This window comes from Anarhichas minor, unplaced genomic scaffold (genome assembly GCF_050575085.1).
Source record: "Anarhichas minor isolate MPS153535 unplaced genomic scaffold, ASM5057508v1 ptg000041l, whole genome shotgun sequence".
Taxonomy (NCBI): Eukaryota; Metazoa; Chordata; class Actinopteri; order Perciformes; family Anarhichadidae; genus Anarhichas; species Anarhichas minor.
This window is the reverse complement of record NW_027466487.1, coordinates 3174745-3191590: the sequence shown is the minus strand read 5'-3', so window position 1 is coordinate 3191590 and position 16846 is coordinate 3174745. Positions and strand designations below refer to the sequence as shown.

Sequence of the window (16846 nt, the reverse complement as noted above, 5' to 3'; positions counted from 1 at the left end):
TTTAATTAGCTAACAAGCCGTGTAGGCTCTCGCACCATTAAGAAGCAACCAATGGGATTCCTCAAAGGGCCCTCAAAGTTCACGTTGAACAATGCAGCCTGTGCGTCAAACAAGCGCATGCGCATAATGGTTTGTTAGTCCAGAACACTGCAAGTGAGCCAGCTCTGAAGCGCCCCACCGAGCAGAAACAGGCACAAAGACAAATTTAAACACAATACAAAGCAATGTTTGCACTAAGAATATGATGAAATTTAAGATGAACAAATTTGAGTTTTATATTAAACTAGAGACATTATAATGTCCAACAAAGCCTAAAACTTATTCTGCACAACAGCGCCCTCTGGTGGCGTCGTGCTAACACGCCGTCAGATTCTGACTTTCATTACAAATTATAATCAAATATATATATAAGTATATAAGCAGTCAACAATATACTGGAGGCTATTAGCTATTTTATTATTCTAGAAATGATCGGCTTCATACTGCATTGTGCTTTTTCCAAATCATCAATGCGCATGTCTGTACTTCCACAATGAGAAACAGGAAGCAGAGAGTGACAGACGGTAAACATGGGAAACCGGACTGAGCTCGTGCTATTTACTCGTGCAGGAGTTTGTTGTGCGCGTGGAATGAGTGTAAAGCTCCGGACCGCTGTCATGAATGTGAAGGGGTCAAGGGGGATGAATGAGGAGCCGCTCTGTAGCTCGTGAGCAGGTTAGTGACCTGAAAGAGAAGTCTGATTTTGACAGACAGTTTATTGAATGACTTTAGAATCTCGTTGACAAGTTGCGATAGACTGGAAACGTCCTCTCACCGCAGGATCACGTGTCGCAGTATCACGAGTAATAAAACAGTAGTAGCTCAAAATGTATTTTGTAAGACTTTGCTGAATTCTAAAATCTTTGCTAAACTTTTATCCTGCAAAATGAGACGACAAAATGATATTGTGTAAAATTATACAAATTTACATTACAAACGGTGTGACTTTGGATCATAACAGCGTGACAGTAAAGACATACTCGAGCCTAAAGGGTTAAATGAGCTTTCAGCAGGATCATAAAATGATTGTCTTGTGTTGTTGTGCACCTCTCTTTTTAAACTACTGTTGGCACTCTTTAATCAATGAGCCATTCTTTATGAAAACTGGATAACCTGTTCGCAGCTGATCAAAAGAGTGGCATGTCAAGTTGGAGACATGACACAGTGTCAGTTGCTTTGCACTACTTTTTATTTCCATTCCATTGATTCCGAAGGTCAGATGTAAAAACTTTGTTGATCATGCTTCTCATCGCCGGCTTAGTCCACAGATCACAGTGTTTTAAGGGCGCAGACTTTTAATCTCACAGCAAGCTTGAGCACCTCAGGCCTTGAAGATAGAGATGTTAGACTGTTGTGTGTTTGTGTCACACCAGCAGATGTAACACTATTATTGTGTCCTTACGGTTTGATGTGGAATGTGCCCTGTTTGTCAAGGATCATATGATTGTTCTGTACATTGTTCGTGTCACATCCTTGGACCAATAATCGAGTGACAGCAGCAGGTCATGTGGCATCATGCTCGTTTAATTGGTGATTAGCTCAGCAATGCTTGACATTCTTTGATTCGTGATCGTTTCATTTCAAACAAGGGAACAGTGCCACATTCTTGCAATGGTTATTGCAATGATCAAACATTTTTAAGGAATGTTAAGGATAAAAACATAAATATTTACGCATACTGTATTTCCTATAGAGATAAGTTATTTTGTGCAGCTCAGCATTTTTCTAAAGTGTTACTATTTTTTTGGCACCTCACTGACTCCTCTGTCAACAATATGCAGGAGTGGAGGACTTGATATAGTCTATATATACTAGTTACATTTTTGTGTGCATGTTTCCATCCTGCTCTGCACACATGAATCTCATTTTCCAAGAAAGGCCCAAAACCAGGAAACGGGGAAAATGTGATTTTAAAATAATTTGCTTCTCAATGTGGTGACTCAGTTATAAAAAGCACCATAGAAGGAAGGTTGATCATGGGTAAACCTTTCTGTAAACACACTTTGCTGCGGAGTTTTTCTAGTAAATTTTATTTAAATTGTGGAAATATATTAATTGCTCTTTTTAATAAAAAAAACGTTTTTGAACAAAGTTCAACAAAGTAGTGCATCGCAGAATTCTGCAGTAGCTCCTGAATTCCAGAGAAGCCATGTGTAAAATCAGATGATTGCACCATAATCTCTGATGTAATCAAATCTAATTAAACTGTGGTTCTTGTAGCGGTAATAATTGCAGAGGAGCTGTTGCCCTGAATAATCCTGTGGTGTAAAAACATGCCTGAAGAAAAGCGGTGATAATGAGTTGGAACAAGCACTCATGTGACTTTATTTGGCTGATAGATGTTTTTTTTCTCATGCAGAAAGATAAAGATGAGAGAAGTGTGACAACCGCCTGCCTTATTAACACACGAACCATTATCTGTATCTTCATGTGTATCTTTCTTTTGCTCCTCTGTGTGACTGGCCTCTCTGCTCTTCTCTGCTTCTGTCAGTGGTTGTGATCCAGCAGGTCTGAGTTGGCACCTTGTTCCCTGTTCTGCTGGTCCAGCTGGGTCCTGGGCTGGTGTCAGTGATGGCGGACCATCTGCCTCCTGTTCTGCTGGAAGCGTGTGTGGTGCTTGGAGCATCTAGCGACAAACTCACTGAGGTCTACCAGGTATTTGCCTCCAATCGCCCTCCGACACACACGTGACTGTAGACTGATAAATTGTTAGCGGTATTGTTATCATAGAGTGAATAATTTGTGTTTGCAGCCTCATTAATTGTTTTTGTATCGGGAGGTTTATTTTAGTTTTTGCTAGAATTTCATGATTCTTTAATGAGTATGAGTTTTATTACCTTTTTTTTTTTATTAACCATGCGAGTCCCATTGAGATTAAGTATTTTTTTTTTTATTTTTTTTAAGAAACCTAGCCAAGAAAGCAGAATCCATGCTAACTTTAAACTGCACAACAGTAGCATTTCAAACTGCTGGTTGGATGCAAACCTCTCTCTTCCAGGTTTCCTGTCTGTATCGTATAATTACAAAAATATGCCCCCCAAAATATGTTCAAAAGAAAAAGCAAATATTGTCTCCAGATTCCCATTTACCAAGTCTCTTTGTTTTTTTAGACGCAGCAAAGAAGACCATCTTTGGCATTGGATAATTGTGTAGTGAGCAAGGGAGAGAAAACGCAGAGCCCATTGGCTAAACATTGCCTCAATAATGCCCAAATAATAATGATGCTAAGGTGTCAGGATCAGTTAATCAGCATGTTAAAAATGAAATGTGTTTTCCTTCTCTCTTCTATTAAATGAGCCTCATGAATGTACGTAGAATATGTGTAATGTAGATTAATATAGCACGTATCAAAGCTAATTATGATAAGAATAGAGGATCCTTCCCTTCCCATCTCCCTCTCAGGCCATTAACAGTAATGGATCTACAGAGCACCCCCTGTTGGAGCCGGAGGTACTGTACGTCCTGGCGCCTCCCTTTGTTAGCAGACCACCCGCTGAGAGTGAAGCAGCGAGGTCACATGGGAAGAGGCAGCGCTCTTTTCTCTGGAAGAAAAGGGAACACCCTCCTCCAGCTGCAGCAACTTCCATCCAAGGTCTGGTGTTTGTTTGGTGCTTCTATCCACACACAGCCACACAACAGGCCTTAGTGGGTTTTCAAAGACAGAACTTCTGTGATTTGTCCCTGGTCTCTTAGATATTTGTGTAATTTTGTTTCATAATATTTCAGCAGACGGAAGTGAAGATGTCAGTGTTCCTAAAGACATTGACCTCATGGCTTTACCTCAGCTCTGCTTCCCAGGTATTTGATACACACACATTTGGGTCAACAATTAAAATATTTGATTTTTAACTTGCATGATATTCAGCCATACAGCAGCGAAAAATGGATATCTTGTCTAAAATGTTGTTGTTTTTCTGTTTCCAGGTGGGCTTCAAGTAACCAATGAAGAGAAAGATGAACAATTCCACTTCCTGGTTTTCACTGATGTCTTTGGCAACAAGACCCATGGAGTAGTAATGCAATGTTACCGACCGATACTGGTACTCAGTACTACATGTTATACTTCACACAACTATGTTTTACTGCTACAGCCAGATCTCTAACCTCATGCGAATATATAAAACTGAAATGAAATCAATTCACTCTGTTTCCTGTGTTTTTACAGGAAGGGACGTCTGTCTGCAAGAATGGAGCTGGATCCATAAAGTTTTCTAAACTTTTCTCTGCCTACGGTTTCTGCGTCATATCCAAGTATCCTTACTTCACTGCACTCAAAGACTGTCTGTCATGGTGAGAAACAATGTAAGAAACAAAATTAAATCGGTTTAGCTTCACCAAAGGAAACAAATCATTTCCTGTCTGTTTCTGTTTGTTCTTCTTTGTCAGTCTGTTAATCCAGTTAAGAAGGTGTCGTTTATCTGACATGGAGGAGAGAGTGAAGGAGTTTGCAGCCAAACTGGCGCTGGTGCCTATTCCCCCTCCTGGACAACTACATTTGGTGTGTGTGTGTGTGTGTGTGTGTGTGTGTGTGTGCTATGTGGTTACTGTGGTCCTAATAATATCATGAGCCAGGAGTTATCAGGTTCATATTGCTGTTATGACAGAATACTATCAGTGCAGTAGTAGCGAGTGTCTACATACATTCATTTTCAGTACATCCCGTGACTGTGATGCAGCCAGACAGACCTCTGAAGAAAACAAACTATGCTGTGTTTTCTTTGCAGATGTTTACCTTGTGTCCTCTGACCATCGTATTACCATCCAGAGAAGACAAAGACCATCCAGCTGTAGATTTAGACCTCCATCTGCCTTTCTTCTGCTTCCGACCAAAGCAGCTACTACAGGTACTAAGCACACCTGTTGAGTTGATGTGAGTGAACCAGGAGGACGCTTATATTAACTCTGTCCATTTCTCCGTCTGTCTGTCTTTCTGTTCCCCGTCTCTGTAGGTGCTGTCTTGTCTCCTGCAGGAGCAGCGGGTGGTGCTGTTTTCTGCTGATTGGGCCAGACTCACGCTGGTGGCGGAGAGCTTCTTGCTTTTTCTGCAGGTCCGTTGAAAACCGGTGTCTGCATATCTGCAAAGGCCACAAAGTGCTGTGTATTCAACAATCAGAGCATTGATACAGCATCAAACATCTATTAGCTGTGCGAAGATATAGAGGAGTAGAGTCTACCTGAGCGGACAATGAAGACATATTATGCATGTTGCAGTGCAACATTGAAAGGTGTTGAATCCTTCATGATCCTTCACCAAGCCATCCGTCATTTCATCTTTTGATCTATTCATTTTCTCCATCCGGTCCTCTCTGATGTTTCATGTCCAGCCTCTGTCGTGGCAGCAGCCGTATGTTCCTGTCCTGGCCAGAGGCATGCTGGACTTTCTCATGGCCCCTACTGCCTTCCTCATGGGCTGCCATCTCAGCCATTTTGAAGAGGTTGCTACTGTGAGTACACAAGCCTCCAAATCATGACTGTCTTTGCCATACATTTTTTTTTTTAGAAAAAGCAGGAGGAGGGTGAAGGGGGTAATTGGAATGCTGTCTGTGGGGTGGATGTAAATTGTGTACAAATGTATGGTACAAAATATCCATCTCTTATTCAGAATTATGACGAAAAGAGTAGGTGAGCGTGACAGGACGGTCAAGCCTTCTGCTTCAGACTTGGTTGGATTTTTAGAGGCCTCAAAGCAACTTATTCTTTCTAAATAAATGTAAAATGAAGAAGGTTATCTACAGCAGATTTGATACCGTTTTAGCAATTTTTTAGTCACGGTTCTAAGTGAATACTTTGAATTACATTTGACTCTTATTTCTTGTTGGTCATGTTCACGAATGTTGACTACATTTTCCTAGATCACAGACATAACTTTAATATTGTAACTCAATATTGTCATATATTTGTTTACATTATAAGATTATCAGTTAATGCACAACCAAAATGTGGAAGAGATGCATTTTATTCTTGATCTTCCTCCGTCCAGGAAACAGATGATCTGGTCCTAATCAACATTGACAACGGAAGTGTCTCCACTTCTTGTTCTGAGACTCTCAACCTACCAGAGATTCCCCCGGCTGCTGCAGACTGCTTCACACAGAGGTGCTCACAGTAACGGCAAGAATGATGCAACTTCTGCAAATTTCCACAAGTACTAGAAAAATGACTCGACAGAAATACAAACAAACCAATTTGGATTTAGTCTTGGACTGTTGATGTGCAGCTTTACTGATCCTTTTCTCAAACCTCGCAGTAGATATGAATATGGTTCGATCGGTTTATACAGTATGAGTGTGTTTTTGCAGGTGTCAAACACTGCAGATTCATTTTGACCTGTATCAGTGCCACCATGGAAGCTGCACTGACATCAGTGAGCAGCGGGCACAAAGAAGAGCGTGGCAACACAACCTCAACCTCGACATCCAGAGGATCACACTGGAACTGATCATCAACATATTCAGGTTCTGTGTGTGTTCTTTCTGCACTGAGATCTAATGCGGTGCTTCCCCTAAAAATACACATTGAGTTAATGTGTACGTGTGTGTATATAACAGGGATGTTAGCAGCCATCTCAACTACGAACATCGAGTGTTTAACAGTGAAGAGTTCCTGAAAACCAGAGAGCCATCTGAACAGCTGTTTTACAAACAGGTAAACACTCACTTGGTAAAACAAGAAGCCTTTTTCTATTACTTTAACTTGAACGGCGAGGTGCTGACCTTCAAATTGACCTGGCTGTTTTGCAGGTGTTGAAAACACACATCTTCCATTTCTTCCTCAAGGACCGTCTCAACAGGAAAATGGACAACTTTGCTCGAATGGAACTCAGCACTCGTTCTGAGATGCAGAGGTAAGTTATCAAACCCATCTAAAAATAGCCTCAAACAACATTACTATACCGGAAATACGTGGCGATCCAGTTGCTGAGGCCACATTCAGAAGTAGTCAGGCACACGTCTAGTGTCATCCCAAATGCATACCTGACCACATTGAACTGAGTTCACTGGGCCAGTCAAACCGATGTTTCTGGAGTCTTCAGCTGAGGCGAGGCACCAAATAACCACAGCAAACCTCTTCTCTAACAATATGGCTATTTTATTTTTTCTTCATCTCCTTTTTGTGCTGGAAAAGCACCCTTGAAATGCATCGCATCTGTCGTGTCGTCTAGGATGAAGGCTATGGTTGAGGTCCCACGCAGACCCACCATGCAGGAGATTCAAGCCCGGAGAAAGAGCTCTGCTACAGGGAGCACGATGATTAAGAGACTGGGGATGAGCCTCCCTAACCTCGGAGACGATGAAACTATCAGCTTCCAAAGAAACTCAATGCTGCCCAGGATGTCTGACCCCGGTGAGGCTTCAACAGAGGCACGCACGTTCAAGATGTAGACAGACAGAAATGGCTGCAGAAGATAAAACGTTTCTCTGTTTGCCTCCTCCTCACATTTTCTCACATTTTCCTACCTCTTTGTGTCCTAGCGGCGAGAACTCCTCCTAAACCGCCACAAGTGTTTAAGCTCCCAGATTTCCCAGCCTCTCTGTCACTCCACTCTGTCCAAAACTATTACAGTGAGCTGATCCAGCTGCTTGGCAAAGCCATCTTCTCAGTCCAAAAGGAGAACTCTACGCTGCTGGCCAGGTATTCTGCTTTTATTATTCTTGAGGCTCCTGTTGTCATCCTTTCTCCGTCATTCCTGTCTCCTTCATTTTTATTTGTACAATCGAGTGTTTTACCACTTCACACTGTTGGTCCTCCGTGTTGCTGATCTGACTTGAGGATTGATTCCAATCATTTGTGTCTCTGCAGATTCTACTACTTGCGTGGCTTCATTAACACATTGTGTTGGCGGCGGCTGGACGCTCTGGGTGATTTCCAGAACCTCTACAAGACCGACACCGCCATCTTCCCCACACAGCTGGTCACATGGCTCGTGGACTCACTGCACCGAGACGAGAGACGGCAAGCTGACGAGCGACCCGAACTCAAGAGACTTATCCTCAAGGTCAGTCAGTTTACACAGCCATTCTTCCCATCTTGTAGAAGTGGTGGTTGGAGGGCCAACTCAACAATATGTGTTGTGATTTTGTAAGTCGGTGATAAAGCAGCGACGATGGACGTGAACTTGTCTTTTTATTCTCATCTGTTAGGTGAAGACGGAGAATGAGAAGCTGTCGGTGCAGCCTGACGACCACGTCAAGAAGTTTGAGCTTCCCCGCAAGCATCTGCATCAGGAAGAGTTTGTGCGTTGCGTTCAGGAGTGCGGCATTGTTAAGGACGTCGCAACCATACATCGTTTATTTGATGCTCTCACTGATGGTAAGTGGGGACAGGCAGGATGATGTGTGTGTGTGTGTGTGTGGTTTAGAGATCTCTTTTGGTATTCGATATTTTTATGAATTTAATAGAAGCTTGCAATTTCAAAGCTGTATTTTGCAACCAGCAGTGAGTCAAGGCAAAGTACTAAAAGTTCTCTCCCATCACTGGTGCTGATTCAAATCCATGGTGAATGATCGGTAAATCTTGAAGACATTGTGTGTCTTGTGCATTTTTCCGTATCCTTTGATGGTGGACACAGAAGTGACTATCACAGTAATTCTTTTTTTATGTAAGCATTACATGAAATCATTTAGAATCGATTACATCACTTGTTGCCGACGTGGTGTAATCAGGCAGCCATTAGATGATCTGTTGCACTCGTTTAATTCTCTGTAAGCGTGAAGTACAGTCTGTACAGCACGTTCTCACTCACAGGCACACGCACATACACACACGCACATACACACACGCACATACACACACGCACACACAGCTTGTAAAATGAATCCTTCCACATTTAAATGCAAAACTATGTCCAACTGAAGTGAAGGGAAAAGATGCACTGTATTTTTCTATACCATGTATTTTATTTTTCCTTGTTGACCAGACAAAGAAATGTTATTTTTAGAATAGTTTTCAGTATTTTCTGGACAGGTTGTGGAACGGATGAGTCCATTAAAGCTGTAATACAGTAATAGTCGATGTTTTTTATATTAACAATGGATCAAATGAGCGTAACGTGAGAGGATACGCCCACAGTCACGAAACAACGAGAATTATCACTCGACCTCAGCACTATAAGTGCCGTTGTCTCGGTTTTACGATTCACAGCTGCACTGTTTTCACTCATCACTCTCACAAGCACTTGTTTCAGTGAAAAAGCTCTAAAGAACTGTACGCATCACGAGGTATAAGATAAGGCACTTTATCTTTCTTCGGAGCGAAATGAAGTATTACAAATTTGTAGTGAGAAAGTCTAAGTAGTAGGTCAAAGGAAAATAGACTTGCTGTGAAGTCTCTGTTTAGAGCAACACAAAACATGAGAGAAAGAAAAGGGTGAAGTCAAATGACGAGGATTCAGACTGAAAGGTTGTAAGCTCATGGTGCGACACTCCACTGACCAATGAGCCCCTTCACACAAAGACATTGAAGCCGCTCTCTTTGGGTTTGTTTTCCTCAATATGGTTTTCCCCATCTTTGTTTTGACTTTTATCTGGCGTGAAAGGCAATCATGCACGGCTCGATGGAATAAAAGAACAGACAAAGGTGTACCAGGAATGTTAAACTGAATATTAAACTGAATGGCTTGTAAATGACGTGTAGGAGTCTGTTTTGACCACAACACGGCCATTTAGTACCACATGAAGAACAATAATACACACTATTCTGAGACATCTGAGGTTGAATGTGGAACTAACTGAATATGTTTGAGTGAGTGTGTTAATGTACATGTTCTGCTTGAAATTGCACATGTTTTCTCCCCCCTCAATGTCTCTTTGTTTTAAATATGTTTGTATGTCTTCTTGTATACCTCTCTCTCTCTCTCTCTCTCTCTCTCTCTCTCTCTCTCTCTCTCTCTCTCCAGGCCAGCCAAAGCAGGTTGACCCTGAACTCTTCAGAGTCTTCTACACCTTCTGGAAGGAGACGGAAGCCGAGGCACAAGACTTCAACTTGCCCTCTGAGGTCATAGACCATCTTGACAATAGCGAGTGTGTCTACAAGTTGTCGTCGTGTGTCAAGACCTCCCTTGGCGTCGGTAAAATTGCCATGACTCAGAAACGTCTCATCTTGCTTACCGTTGGACGGCAGGGCTTCCTGGAAATCACAAAGTTCAGAGACATACAGGTCAAGTGTTGTTAACTTTCTCTAAAAATCACGTTATCTTTGGAGTCTTAATTCATAATGCGGCACTCCTATTTCAATAAATGACTTCCCCATCTTTGTGCAGGAGGTGAAGATTGCCTCAGCTTCCTTTCTACTCGTTCGTATTCCTTCCCTTCATATCAAGACCTCTGGTAGGGTTGAGGTGTTTGAGGCCAATCTGAAGACAGAGACCGAACTCTGGAACCTTGTGGTGAAAGAGATGTGGGCCGGACGCAAGATGGCCGACGAGCACAAGGTACAACGACGATTGATGACTCACCACTGGAATAATAAACTCCCCATTGTCAAACACGCCACAATCCATCGAGACAATATTGTATCATCGGCCCACCGTGAAGATTCCCAGGTCAAACGTGAACTCTGACCTGTGACTTGAATTACAGTAAATGAATGAACAGCGAATATATGTGGAGACTGGTGTAAATTTGACCTCCTCATTGCTTCCAGTGGGCTTGGCTGCTGCTGCCTTATATATGGGCTGACAATCGATGCAAATTGAAATAAAACCTAATATGACCACCACAGCAGTCATTTTTGACTAAATAAGTCAATTTTCAACGTGTTCATTTTTCTTACCCCCCTTGTGTTAATGACAGTGTACTATACTAACATTTCTTTAACATACGGTTTATTTTCCGTCTCTTTAGGACCCTCAGTACATGACTGAGGCTCTGACCAACGTCCTGTTAATGGATGCTGTCATGGGCTGCCTACAGACACAGAGGTCCATCATTGCTGCCTCAAAGCTGGCTACCTTTGATAAGATCATACATGAAGGTCTGGGCTCACTCTTGTGCTGCTTCTAAATAGCATCATTTTGTCAAATCCTTAGTCAAAATGTTCTGTAGAGCAACTAATTGATTATTCAACTGCTCCTTTTCGCTCTAATTCATTGTTTCTCTCTCTCTCCCTCGCCCCGTGCCTCTCTTTATACCCTTTTCCATTCAACCTTCTGTGTCATATTGTCACATTGTTCTTTCCTCTGACCAGTGCCCATGATGGTGCCTAAAACTACCTCAGAGACTCTAAAACACAAGATCAACCCATCACTGGACCTGGCTGAACCTCAGACCGTACATGTGCTGCTATACACACCAGGTACTATGTGGAGCAATTTATAAAGTGGGATTAATATCCGTATTAATATCCATATTTTTTGTGCTCTACTTTCACACAATGTGTCTCCCCATTGTCTCCTCGTTGTTATTGAATGACTGAGCGTTCACACAATGAACCGCTGCATGAGCAGAGAGATTCTCATGTTCTTTGTAAATGTTTATATGGCAGCAGATGCTTTAGTCAAACCCGATCCACATAACCTGATTAGTCTTGCTGTGCTGTGTACTAGCAGGCGGGACAATAGCTGTGAGTGTAAACAAATGCTAGACTGTGACAGAGAACAAGAGCCGCTGAAGGCTACTGGCGTGGTTTGAAGACAAAACTGAGTTCAACTAAATGCAGCAGATAAACAAAATTTACAGAAATAATAGCCATAGCTGGCGTATGATGTGACGTAGTGTGTATTGATTTGGTATTTATTTATATCAAAATCCCTAAATCAAAACTATTTGGTATCCTTTCTATGTATTTATTGCAATTGCCACTGAAGACACTTATGAATACTGCGGCCACTCTGTGAAAAACAGAAAAAAACAGGGTGGGGGGGTGGTAATTTTCATGGTTGTGGTGTCCTGGCACACTAAACCACCCTGCATGCTGTCAGCTCTCACAATTCACTGGTCCACTGCTCTCTCACCCGTTGTCTCTTTCTGGCTCACTCCAGGTCAGCTGACTAGCAATGTCTCAAAGAGTGAGACGAACCCAAAGCTGTGGGTGGCTCTCAGTGGGGGCAAAGTGGTTGTATTCGACGCAGCTAGCTGGTCCATGCGGCAGGACTGCATCCAGGTCGGAACGTCGCAGCTGGTGAGAGCAGACATGCTGTACTCGATAGGAGTAACATTTACTTCAAGAGGAACTCCACCAACTCATCAAAGTCTGTTTAACGTTCTTGGGGAATACAACTGCATCTGAATACAAAGTCTGCCTCACGTTGGTTGGAGCTGAAGTATGAAAGTGAAAAAGAAATCCGGTGATCTGGATATATGAGCAAGAGAGTCAAAGGTCAAGGACCCAATTGAATGCATACTGCAGGCAACAGTACATACTTTGTATGGGCAGCTGCAGTATGTACTTAAAGTAAAATGAAAACGTATGCGATTTGGAACGCAGTAACCATGTCACATCTTCTTCTATGTAGAACTGCATGCTGGGATTGGACCAGGAGCAAGTGTGGATTGGCTCTCAGGACTCAGTAATCTACATCATTGACACTCACAGCATGTCCTGCAACAAACAGCTGACTGAGCACAGACATGAAGTGACTGGACTCACTGTGGACCCCAGAGATCCACACAACAGGTAGAGACGGGATTATCTCTAGTCAAGATGTCAATTTTATCAAGTTAAACATTAATACAAAGTTTAAAAAAAGTATAAAAGTGAAAGCTTTACCCAAACTGCCTTTCCCAGTCAGCAGACATACTCCTGCAGTTGTGATGGGACGATTCTGCAGTGGGACACGGCCAGTCTCAAAGTAAAGCGACCGCTCCACCTCAGCTGTGACCGTCTCTCCTCCATACAGATCTATGATGGAACACTGTGGTGCTGTAAGTGCACACATTGCCCTTCCCTTTCAACCTCATCTTATAGTGTAAACTAAATGGCGACTATAAGACCTGCATCCCTCTCTAAACATGCCTGCACTCGAACGATAGCGTCTACACATTACTTTCAAAATGCACCTTACCAGCAGAAAAGACCACGACAACGGCTTGTTGAAAAGTGTCTGTGCATGTGCAGGTTGTGGCGACTGCATTGTGGAACTGAAAAAGAGTGGGACTCCACAAAGAAGGATAGCACTTCCTGATGACGTACGGAGCATCCCCACTACCTTCAGCAGCTTCATCTTCATCCCAGAGGTGATTCAACAATCAAGCAAGTTAGCAGCCATGTAGTGATTTAGTCATTCAGTTTGCTGCTCAGTCAGCAATTCAAGTATGTCAGTCAATTAGGAAATTAAACAATTATGCAGACCTGCATTAGAAAGTTGATTGAAGATAAAAAAAGAAATGCTGGCACTATTCAGTTATAATGAACAGGTCACTGCAACCACTGAAACTGAGAGGTTCAGGTATTTGCAGACAACCTTTTTTTTTTTTCGATACTTGAAAATGCAGAAACAAGCTCATTATAATTTATTTGGCTGCCAAACATGTTTGTCTGCATAAAAACCTCTTGGCTTTTTGTACCGTTTGTTGCAGCGAGGTCAGTTGTGGACGGGCTGTGCAGACTCAGGGGAGTTGTGTCTCTGGCACACTAACAACCACAGACATCCATCCAAGAGAATCTCCCTGCCAGGCACTTCAGGAGTCACCTGTATGATTCGAGTCAAGGACCAGGTGAGCTGCGATCTATGACAGCTGTCATTTTTTTAAACGGTTGTGAATTTTTTGGTAACCATTTTGTTCCTGTGTTGTGGATTTCCCTCTTTTCACATTTCCTTCTTTCTTTTACCCCCCCCCCCCCCTCTTCAATTATCACTTAAACCCTGCTACCTTTCCTTGATGCCCTCTCCCACCCTCAGATCTGGGTGGGCTGTCGTGGCCAGAGCGGTATCGGAGGTCAGTGTGACGGTCAGGTGTTGGTGATGGACGCAGAGAGCCACACTGTGGCGAAGGAGCTGCAGGCCCATTCAGACAGCATCCAGACACTTTGCTCTGCCGAGGATCGATACGTCCTGAGTGGCTCTGCACGCCGAGACGGCAAGATCGCCATCTGGAAAGTAGAGTAGAGATTTAGAAAGCGAAGAAAGAGGAGAGAAGAAGTAGCAAAACGGTACTTGTGAGTACATGCACAAGACATGATACAGTGTTTGCCCTTTGGGTATTTGACTGTGACAACAAGATCATCCTGTGGGAGGTTCAGAAGAGACGAGAGGACAAAATGTTGAAAATTGAAAAGAGGTGCAGAGGAAAGCTCTTTTCTCTCACTTGGTGGAGTATCTTTTGTGACCATTCTTTAATGGTAATTTAGTTTTTCTGCTGGTGGTTCAAGACACAAAATGGAAAACGCAGCTCATGATATTTTGAGACTTTTATGGAAGAGAGAGCCCTTAAACAAAATATATGCTGTAGGGGAGAGCGGGGTAATGTGAGACACCGGGTAATGTGAGACACACCGGGTAATGTGAGACACCCCCTGTATCTAGGCAAAGGAACACATTTGTGGTCATGTGACCATTATGTTTTCAAGCCCCTCCCATTCCCCCCTTGCCATGAAGGAGAAGTTGGTGCTGGTGCTGTGGTAAGTATGTTTTTTCACAAAAATGTGTTTTTTGCATGTAAAAGTAAATTTTCTTGCTGTGAACTTAATCAACTGTTGTGTCAAAGCAAATTGATTCAGGTAGAAAAACTTATATCATACATGTTGATGAACTTCCAACATATAAAACCATGTGATTGATGCTAGCTGAAGATTAGCCTGAATTGCTAAGAGCCACCATGAAGCACAAGTTAAGTTTAGTCTTAAACATATTTTAGTGTAATATTACATTACATATGTTTTATTTTTAATGTCATAAACATTGTAGAAAAGCCATCATGCCAAGAAACTACACCAGGAAGACAACCTGGGGCCAAACACCCCTCGCAGAGATGGAGAGTGCAGCCGCTGAGGTCATGCAAGGAAAGAAGTCCTTAAGAAAAGCTGGAAGGGATAGAAGTATTGACAAGACAACCCTCAAAAGATTCATAAAGAAAAAAGAGAAAGGGGAAGTAAAATCAGTAGCCTGGGGTGCAGTAGCTGAGGCAAAGAGAATATTCACAGATGAGATGGAGGAGGAGCTTGCCAAACACTTGAAACAACTAGCTGACCAGTTCCATGGCCTTGCTCCAGTTAAGTGCCGTGAACTGGCATTTGAATACGCAGAGAAATACTATATCCCTGTCCCTGCCAATTGGACAGAGAAACAATGTGCAGGTAGGCTAGGGTGTGCAAGAGATCACATGATTCTGTAGGTTAACTTAGGCCAACTGATCTTGCCACAAAGCTAAATCTTATAATAATGAATTCTCTACTCTTTAGGAGAAGAGTGGTTTGGCAGCTTCCTAGCACGTCGCCATCTCTCTGTCCGAACTCCGGAGGCAACATCCCTGGGAAGGGCTACAGCCTTCAATAAAACTACAGTGGGGGAGTTATTTGAAAATCTGGCTGTAGTGATGGACAGGTGACAGAATTAATTCTTTAGTTGCAAATGTTTTATGGAGAACCTCAGAAGAATCCAGGGAAACAAGAAAGAGTGGGAGAGACCCACGTTTGCTATAAAAGAAAATGATGTGGCACATGTTCCTAAAGGTGATGTGGTGAAGAAGCTGCCTCAACCTAATAGGCCTGGAGGAACCACACGGAGAGAGCAACTCTTCACCTTTCCCTGTAACCTTCAGGGCTGGAATGTAGAGTAGGTCTTGTTATAGAGTATGAGGCTGATGTTCTAATCCAGGTGGGTCTAGTCCTGTGTTCTGAGTCCCAGGCTGTTCTAGCTGGTTCTGATTATGGTCCCATGACTGTGTTCTAATCTAACTGGTTCTATCTGTCATTTGAATGTTAATTAAAACATTTTGAATTATATTATGTTGTATATGATTTTGTTCGGAGTTACTTTCAAGTGTTTAAAAAAAAATGTGCTTAATTGACCAATCCCCATGATTCTGTTACTAGTCCGATATTAGTTTTGGAATGTGTGGTTGTCAATCTAGCTGTCAGGATTCTAACTGTTACAACATGTGTTGTTATGGTAGTTTTAAAGTGGAAAAAGTAAGTGGATCAGTTTACCCCCAGCTGGTTCACTTTACCCCCTTGATTTCTCTGGTCTGTCTCACTTTACCCCTAAACTGGGGTAAAGTGAGACACAAGACCACTTTTTTAAAAACAATCATATTTTCACTGCCCTTTGTCCTGAAGACATTCTGATCGTTTCCATTGCTAGGAAACATCCTGAATTAATGGGAAATGTGTAAATTTTACTGGTATATCATTTTAGCTCGCCTAGAGGGGAGCAAATGTAAAAAGTGTCTCACATTACCCCGCTCTCCCCTACTGTGTGTGAAGGAGATTTGGTTTCTGACACGGGACCTGGACTATGAAGAGGTCTCTTTTTTTTTTTTTCTTGGAAACAAACATACACACAAGATGTGAAGAGGGTCAAGTCTGTGCTTTAAGTATGTTGTTTCAAAAACTTGATTTTGTCTGGATGTCAACAACAGTAAGATATTTAAATGATACAATGATTGTTATTCATGTTTCTTTGTCAAGCATTGATAATAAATTCCATGTTCCGGTATCATCATGTACTGTTGTTTTGTGTGTGTGAGGCTATGCAGCTCTAGGTTGCTTATGTTTTGTCCCCTCCAGACAGATGCAGCCTCCTCTTTCAACGTGTGTTTTAGAAAGCGATGAAACCGGCGACTGCTGAATGATCGTGACATGTTTCCATTTATCGATTATGAATTTCAAAGTGTTCTGACGCCAACTTTAACTTGAGTAAAGATACAACCTC

At 42.4% G+C, this 16846-nt stretch overlaps 1 protein-coding gene across 5 annotated transcripts; it reads left to right on the top strand.

Moving 5' to 3' along the window:
• The first annotated feature begins 543 nt into the window (after positions 1-543).
• On the top strand, positions 544-16630 carry LOC142969183 (DENN domain-containing protein 3-like). Of its 5 annotated transcripts, none has more exons than XM_076108889.1 (29): positions 544-563; positions 2531-2694; positions 3442-3631; positions 3766-3837; positions 3964-4079; positions 4205-4329; positions 4426-4537; positions 4764-4883; positions 4989-5087; positions 5364-5483; positions 6020-6135; positions 6339-6494; positions 6588-6684; positions 6780-6883; positions 7202-7383; positions 7512-7671; positions 7840-8035; positions 8181-8349; positions 9935-10194; positions 10298-10468; positions 10881-11010; positions 11224-11331; positions 12017-12156; positions 12491-12651; positions 12763-12899; positions 13093-13211; positions 13554-13691; positions 13877-14595; positions 14882-16630. In XM_076108889.1, the coding sequence occupies exons 2-28, from the start codon at positions 2611-2613 to the stop codon at positions 14081-14083; spliced, it is 3789 nt and encodes a 1262-aa protein (XP_075965004.1). In that variant the 5' UTR covers positions 544-563; positions 2531-2610; the 3' UTR covers positions 14084-14595; positions 14882-16630. The 5 variants fall into 5 exon arrangements, with proteins under 5 accessions (XP_075965004.1, XP_075965006.1, XP_075965007.1 ...); XM_076108891.1 differs by lacking the exon at positions 544-563 and adding an exon at positions 571-714 and having other exon boundaries at positions 3769-3837; XM_076108892.1 differs by lacking the exon at positions 544-563 and adding an exon at positions 571-714 and having other exon boundaries at positions 6816-6883.
• Positions 16631-16846: the final 216 nt, after the last annotated feature.